This window comes from Hemicordylus capensis, chromosome 9 (assembly GCF_027244095.1).
Source record: "Hemicordylus capensis ecotype Gifberg chromosome 9, rHemCap1.1.pri, whole genome shotgun sequence".
NCBI classification, from domain to species: domain Eukaryota; kingdom Metazoa; phylum Chordata; class Lepidosauria; order Squamata; family Cordylidae; genus Hemicordylus; species Hemicordylus capensis.
Window position 1 is genome coordinate 6522305 of NC_069665.1, and position 8421 is coordinate 6530725.

At 46.8% G+C, this 8421-nt stretch overlaps 1 protein-coding gene across 1 annotated transcript; it reads left to right on the top strand.

Moving 5' to 3' along the window:
• Positions 1-1277: 1277 nt before the first annotated feature.
• On the top strand, positions 1278-7811 carry LOC128334141 (F-box/LRR-repeat protein 8-like). Its single transcript, XM_053270458.1, has 3 exons — positions 1278-1489; positions 4302-4512; positions 6582-7811. The coding sequence occupies exons 2-3, from the start codon at positions 4349-4351 to the stop codon at positions 7354-7356; spliced, it is 939 nt and encodes a 312-aa protein (XP_053126433.1). The 5' UTR covers positions 1278-1489; positions 4302-4348; the 3' UTR covers positions 7357-7811.
• Positions 7812-8421: the final 610 nt, after the last annotated feature.

An 8421-nucleotide genomic window follows, 5' to 3' on the forward strand; every position in this document is an offset into this window, starting at 1 on the left:
CTTTGCTCTGGATACTGGTGGTTAAATTGTTTTATGAAGTATGCATTTTAATATTTTTAACTTTGTGGTAATTATTACAATAAAAGTCTGCATATAACTTTTTACAAGTCTGCTTAATATTCATTTAGGTGTCAAAAGTTTATGCAGAATAGTTTATTTGCAACAGTGATCGTCACTTGCGGTAACTCCAAGGTGTTTGGATCTGTAGGGGAGTTTAGAGTGGACAGTAAGGGGTAATTTCTGGACAGAAATCTACAGAGAAAGGTGCAAGTTGTTAGGCTGGATTTGACCTTCTCTTACGCATTGGAATGATGGGCCTTTAGATAGAACAGGGAAACCCCTGACTGCGTACAGAGTGCCAGCCTGTCCTTGAAAACGGTTTAATCCTCTCTCTGACCATTGAAATTAGACGTTAAAGCTGCTTCAAGGAGATAAAAGCCCCGGGTTTTAAGGTATCAGAGCTCTGGGGGGAGGAGTAGAGAAAGAAACTGACCAGCCTAACGCTGCCCCAAGGGGCAACAGCACTATCCAACACCCCCACCCCATCAGTGTAGGGATGGGGAGGAGAGCTGGTCTTGTGGTAGCAAGCATGACTTGAACCCATAGCTAAGCAGGGTCTGCCCTGGTTGCATCTGAATGGGAGACTTTATGTGTGAGCACTGGAAGATATTCCCCTCAGGGGATGGAGCCAATCTGGGAAGAGCAGAAGGTTCCAAGTTCCCTCCCTGGCTTCTCCAAGATAGGGCTGAGAGAGATTCCTGTCTGCAACTTTGGAGAAGCCGCTGCCAGTCTGTGAAGACAAGACTGAGCTAGATAGACCAATGGTCTGACTCAGTATATGGCAGTTTTCTATGACACGGCTAGTAACCATTCTTAGTCACATCTTTATGTATCCTGCTCCTCCTCCAAGGAGCCCAGAACATTGCCTATTGGTATGTTTATCCTCACACAACAGCCCTGTGAGGTAGGTTAAGCTGAGAGAGAAGTGAGTGGCCCAGAGTGATCAGTGAGTTTCATGGCTAAAGGGGGGGATTTGAATTCGGGTCTTCCTGGGTGTGTCGTCAACATCCTACTCACGACATCACACGGGCCACAAGGCAATTTATAAAACAATCTGGACTTGGAGGGAGGCCCCTTTTCGCCCCGCGCTTTCCCACTTCGGCTGCGTCCAGCGTTTGTCTCTCCTCCCTCAGGTCTGCCTTGGAGGTGAATGGGTTAACTCTGCCAGGTGAGCAGTTCCCGAGCGCGCGCCTGAGCAGTTCAGGCTGGGCGCTCAAAGGCCGGCAGGTGGTGCGCCCAGCGCGTGGAGTCGCGCTGCCCGCATAAGAAGCGCGCGGCTGGCCCGGAGTTCTGTTTTGTTTTGTTTTATTTATTTATTTAATTTATACCCCGCCCAAACTTACGTCTCTGGGCGGCTCTGGACAGACACTTAAAAGTTGCCGCCGCCGCTGCTTTTTCTTCTCCCTGTCCTGCGGAGCACCAGCTGGAGGTAACGGAGATCATTGGGCTTGCTCTCTTTGTGCTTGTTTCTCGAGGATCTCTGGCCTCGCCCAGGCAGAGAGTGGCTTCAAAACCTAGGGGGCTGTGTGTCTGGCTTGTGTTGTGATCTCGCCAGTACCTGAACCTCACCCCAGGTTTCTTCCCGGTGTGGCAGGTGGGGTGGGGTTCGGAATTGACTTGGTCCTGTGCCTGCTAACCTGCAGAGATCTGTGACGGACCTGTCAACTGCTACAAATCAAACTCGGGGTCTTCCTGTTCTGTTCGGTTACACCTCCCACTGCAGTGACTTTCGTAGGAGATAGTGGGAGTTGTAGTCCATCATCTGAGAACCTAAGGTTGGGGAGGACCCCCCAGGGCTGTCCTTAGGGCACGGCAAGCAGGGTGACCACCCGGGCCCCATTCTTTTAACCCCCATTAGAATTAACTGGAAGGGGGCCCCACACTGGTTGATTTTCCCCAAGGCCCCGCACCTGGCCAGGGCTCTCTAAGGACAGCCCCGAGGACCCCTGGCTGCCAGTTCTGAAGTTGGTGACCTTGTTGCCACTGGGTAACACAGTGGGATTAAGCTAGTTAGTGGTTGTGAGCACGGATTGTGCCCTCTGCTAAGCAGGGTCTTCCTTGGTTTGCATTTGGATGGGTGACCACATGTGAGCGCTGTAAGATAGTCCCTTGAGGGCAGGGCTGCTCAACTTTGGCCCTTCTGCAGATGTTGGCCTACAACTCCCATAATCTCTGGCTACTGGCCACTGTGGCTGGGGATTATGGGAGTTGTAGTCCAAACACAGCTAGGGGGCCTAAGTTGAGCAGGCCTGCTCTAGGGGATGGGGCTATGGCTCAGTGCAGGGCTGTAGCAAGGTTGGAGTGGGCTTTGGGAAAGAAGTGAAGAGGCGATTCTGTTCCTTCCCCTGCTGCTTTTTCAAGTGATGCAACTGGGTAGGGACCACAGACCAAGCTGTCTCCAGCCGCTGGCTGCCCCTGGGGGATATGGCGACATTTGTCATCAAGTGGTCAATTGTTGCTATGCTCCTGGCTCAGAGTTAGAACATCTGCTTTGAATGTCGAAGGTCCCAGGTTCAGTCCCTGGTAGGGCTGGGAAAGACTGTTGCTGAAACTATCAGTCACTGCCGGTCTGAGTAAGCCGCTTCCTAGGTGGTTCTTTCTCCAGCACCTCTCAGGCAACAAGGTCTTGCAAGGCAGCTTGCAAAGTTGTTAAAACTCCAAAAAAACAACAACAACACTGCTTAGAAGAAATGTCCCAACAGAGTCAAATGACTCAAAAGAATAGCAGTAGATTAAAAAGAGACTGATAGGAAAACTCATTCAGGTGAGGAGGGGCTTTCATAACCTCCTTTAGGAAAGAACCCTACAGCTCTGTTTCCAGATTTGGCTTTTTTAAAGCCAAATTTGGGGTTATGGCCCCTTTGACTCACGAGTATACCCCTGAGGTTCTGGCCACCCTGCCCTACAGCTACAGCTGCCACTGCAACTGTTTGGCCTATGGCTGCAATAAAAGAACTGACTGACTGCGGCTGCAACTCCTTTCAGCTCCATCAGCGTACTGCCAAAACTGTGTGTGGTTGGCAGTAGCCAGCAGGGGAATGACACTCACAAGCTAAGCAGAGGTTGCAGGCCTGCTCAACTTAGCGCCCCCCCCCCCCCCCAGCAGTTTTTGGACTGCAACTCACATCATCCCCAGCCACCATGGTCAATAGCCAAGGAGTGGGAGAGGAGAGCTGGTCTTGTGGTAGCAAGCATGGCTTGTTCCCTTAGCTAAGCAGGGTCCATCCTGGTTATAAATCAATGTGAGACTAGAAGTGTGAGCACTGGAAGAGGTTCCCCTCAGGGGATGGAGCTGCTCTGGGAAGAGCAGAAGGTTCCTAGTTCCCTCTCTGGCAGCATCTCCAAGATAGGGCTGAGAGAGATTCCTGCCCGCAACCTTGGAGAAGCCACTGTCTGTGAAGACAATACTGAGCTAGATAGACCAGTGGTCTGACTTAGTATATGGCAGCTTCCTAGGGCCGAAGCTGAGCAGTCCTGCATCTACAGTATGAGTTCAAAATTGTGTTTCCTGCTCAGTTAGAACTGGCAGGTGGGCGCCATCATACTAAGGAAAGTCTGTTGGTGTGTCCCTTTATTTCAAGATATGGCAAGGAGCTTTCAATATGGAATGCTCATGGATATCCATGTGAATAGTTTTCCTGAAGTTTTCTTGAAGTTTATCATTTCCGTGATAATTTGGGAGTTCATAGAGGCTTATGGCTTTCCCCCTTGTATCCAGGTGGTAAAGTGATCTTGGGATGGTTTATCCTGTGGTAAATTCACAATCAAACATGCTATGGTTTGTCAGGGCTATTGACCCCTACTGCATGGAATTCCATTCACAAGACCACATTATCTTCTGACTTTTAAAAGGAAACCTGCCAAGCTTATTTATTTACTTTTCTTTTTCGCCAGGCTTTTGCCCTGTAGTTTACCTATTTGGTTTCTTTTTCTTTCTTTTTTTAGTTACTTTAGTTTTTAATTTAGAATGTAATTTTAATGTTGTCTTGTTTTGCATGTTTTTGTGCACCACCTGGAATCTTCAGAGTGGGCAGTATATTAAATATTCCTAATAAATAAATAAATAAATAAATAATATGTTTATTTTATTTTTTACACTTATATCCCGCCTTTCCTCCGAGGAGCTTTTATCTTAGAAATACGTGTGCATTGTTCCTTGCAAACTAGACCCACAGGATTTTATCCTGGGTTAGATCTGTATTTCAGATGATGTTTCCTTTGTGGGCCAACTTCTTTTTCAGTGAGGATCAATCCACATCTGGAATCTGCAGCCAGCTGCTCCAAGAAGATGTCCACACCTGCCCAGGACTTCTGGAACGGTGTCCCTGAAGAAATCCTGGCCCACATATTTTCCTACTTGCCTTTTGAAGACAGACACATGGCCTTTAAAGTGTGCCAACGCTGGGCTAAGGCCATTTCTGTCCATTATGTCTGGAAGTTTACTGAGATCAGGTAAATAGAGGCAAGATCTACAGTAGCTGGCTTTGGAGTCAAATGGGTGCTTGGAATTCCCTGATGAGTTTATGAGCCAGCTGGTGTGTTGGGTACCATCTGGGGTGATTTTTGACAAGGTCTTCAGAGAGAGAGAGAGAGAGAGAGAGAGAGAGAGAGAGAGGAGGGAATAGCACTGCAAAGCTTTCAGTGTGTTGTCATACTTGGATTGCCCTCCTGACCATCAGTCCTGAAGTGGCCAAATTTGCTATGGTGCTTTACAAGCTTTTAAAAACTCAAAAGGTACTATAAAATGTTGTTGGTGTTGCAAGAGATATGGAAATGAAAAAATGGCAGGAAAAATTAGGAATTGACTGGGGGAGCATTACTCTGATGGTCTTCTTGGATTTCTTGGTCGCTTTTGATACCATTGACCACGTTATCTTTCTGGACAGGGGCGTAACTATAATAGGGCAAGAGGAGACAGTTGTTTGGGGTCCCACTGCCTTGGGCCCCCCCAGTCAGTCACATGACTGATTCGTGCACCTGCCGGGACTTCCTTGAGTTGTATTCATCCTCTGAAATGGATGTGAGTGTTAAGACCTGGAGCTACAAGAACAGCATGTCTTTCTCTAGTACCATTCAATGACTTGCATCCTCCACAATCTACAAAACCTTTTAAAAAATAATTTAGGATGATGAACTATTGTGGCACATAGGATATCTATCTATCTATCTATCTATCTATCTATCTATCTATCTATCTATCTATCTATCTATCTATCTATCTATCAATCATTTTACTCTGCTTTTGGTTACCACTATTCAGCCTCATTTAAGATTTCTTTACTTCATGAGCTGAGCTTCAGTGTGTGGGGGGGTAGCATTTTAAAATCTTGTCTCTGGGCCCATTCCAACTTTGCTACACCTCTGTTCAACTGGTCCTGTGGAAGTGATAATGTATTGTCCCCATTGCTATGTAGGGACTACCCTGGTTTGAATTTGGATGGGTGGCTACATTGGAGTGTTGTAAGATATTCCCTCTAGGCAACGGGGTTATAGCTCAGTGCAGCAAGGTTGGAGTGGGCTGAGCTTCAGTGAGGGGGGGCATTTTAAAATCTTGTCTCTGGGCCCACTCCAACCTTGCTACGCCCCTGCCTCTGGATCACCTGAGAGGGTTGGTGGTGGGAAGCATTGCCTTGCAATGGTTCTGCCCCAACCTCTTTGATATTCTGTATAGAGTCCCACAGGGCACCATTCATTCTCCCATGCTCTTTAACCATTAATCATTGTCCCTGTGGTAAATTTGTCAGCTACACAGAGATTTGTATATGATGTGGTATAAAAATGTTATATATAAAATTTAAGGCAGTGGTTCTGAAAACAGGGTCTCCCAAATGATGTCAGACTACAACTCCCACCATCCCCAGCCACAACAGCCTATGGTTGTGATGATGGGAGTTGGAGTCAAACATCTGAGGACCACGGTTTGGGAACCCTGGGGTGGGGGGTTGGTGTGCACCAGAAAAGGTTTGAGGAAGGCACAGAAGGGGCAAAATACATTTCTGGGTGGCAGAATGTCTTCAGTTCCTCTAACATAAATGGGGTTACTTCTCTGGGGGGACTTTTGCCCCTTCTTGCGTCTCCTCTGGAGCATAAACCCCTGGTGCAGCTGATGAGAGTAAGAGGCACGATCCCAGAAACACTTCTGTTGCAGCTCTTCTGTTAATGTCACAGAATATTAGAGCTGGGAGAGGGACCTCTCTTCAATGCAGGAAGTGACTTTTTGAAGCTTTGGGTATGTCAGGCTGACATACCCAAAGCTTCAAAAAGTCACTTCCTGCATTGAAGAGAGGTCAGTCTAGAAGACTTCCAAGGTCCCTCTCCCAGCAATAATATCCTGACATTGTCAAGGCAGGAAGGAGGTACCCTGGTGAGATGGACAACTCAGCACAATCTGGATGGGGGCTGTGCAACCACTGGGTTTGCAAGATGAAGCGTATTTTAAAAGGAATGCAAATAATTAGTAATTGCAGCATTCCAAGGGTCAAGCCTTCCCTTTCTGTACCCCAATATTCCTTCATCTGCAGCACAGAGGATATGAGTGAACCGTGCATGCAGAAGCAACTGCAGCCGTTCCTGTTCCACATGAAACACCTGAAGATTGTGCTTGATCCATACCTGGGGGTATGCCCGAGGAACTTCACTCAGATTTTAAACATGCTGACTTGGCAGAGCCATGAAGTGCAGGCGCTGTGTATTGTTGTTGTGTGCTGTGGAGAGGGTCTTTTTTTCTCTTCTTGCCCAGACATCCTGCAGAGCTTCAGAAGACTCTGTGACAACCCACACAAGATTGATCTTCAGTATCTTGACTTAAGAGAAACTCCTTTTACTCTAGACAACAGGTTAGTCCGACTGATTGCAACCAGCAGCCCAAATCTGCACACCTTGTTAATCCATAACCACCCCGTTAGGATAATTACCCTCAGGCCAGAGACCATAGCAGAGGTTCTGAGGGTTTGTCCTAAATTATCTGCATTGGGAGTCTACTACGCCATGCTCTCTGAGGAGGTGTTTCGTGAATTGTTGAAGCCCAGCAGAGGACCCTCCAGGTTCTTGGATATCTTCTGTGAGGACATGCATCACTACATCCCTGAAAGGCTTTGGTTTGCTTTGACTGAGAGACACTCGCAGCTCCGTGTTGGGTTGGAGTTTGCTCCCCTGGTTCCAGTATGGAGAACGTATCGGATTTTAACGCCAAGTATTCCTGTCACTGATTTGCAATTTTCCTGCCGTACATATATGGTGCCACAGCTTCGGTTTGTTCTACAGCAAGACTTTGGAGAGGCTGGTCTTTTTTTCTGACTACTCTGATCACCTTGATGCCATGCTCATAGAGCTGGCAATGACATGAGTGCACTTGAAAGAGATTCACTGTTACTGTTACCTTAGCCAAGCAGTGATGGATGCTTTCCTCTTGAATTGCCCAGGTCTGATACAATACACTCTTTCAACGCGCCAATCACTGCTGGCAGTGCAAACCGAAGAGGGGTGAAATAGTCTTCCTTCTGCTGCTCCAGAGCATGGATATGGACACATCCAAAAGGTTACTGGGCAGAAGGTAGAGAAGTATTATACTCTGAACTTACAATCTGACGTGGAGGCAAAGACTCCGGCTTGAACTTTATGGGACAGTTCTCAGGTCTCTTTGTTCTGGATACTGGTGGTTAAACTGTTCTATGAAGTATGCATTTTAATATTTTTAATCATTTTGTAGTAATTATAATTTACAATAAAGATTTGCATATACATTTTTACAATTCTGCTTAATATTCATTTAGGGGTCCAAACTTTATGCAGTATAGCTTACTTGTAATAGAGGTTTTTCACCTGTAGTAATTCCAAGGTATGAGAATGTGTAGAAGGCTTTTAGGCTGGAGGAAAGCTCATTTGGAGTTCGCTATTGAGGGTTTTTGATCAATGTAGATCGAGCGGATTCTTTCCAAGTTCGTGGCAACTATTAGGGATGTGCACAAATCAATTTTGTGATTGATTCAAGGTCGAATTTGCAAACTTGAATCTGATCAGATTTGATTGAAGTTGGATTAGATTTGACTTGGATTCAAATCGATCCAACCCCCCTTTAAAGGTCCAGGGGCACCAAGTTGGGGTGGTGGGTAGAGCCACCTACCACCCAGACTTCAAGGTGGTGGGGCACTCGGTTGGTTTGTTAAATCTATTTTTTTAGTTTGTTTATTTATTTACATTTGTATATCCCGCTCTTCCTCCAAGGGGTCCAGAGCGGTGTGCTACATACTTGAGTTTCTCTTCCACAACAACCCTGTGAAGTAGGTTAGGCTGAGAGAGAAGTGAACGGAGCCACAGGGTTCCGTTCGGGAGTTGGAGTCCGGCCGGCACGTCGTTCTCAGC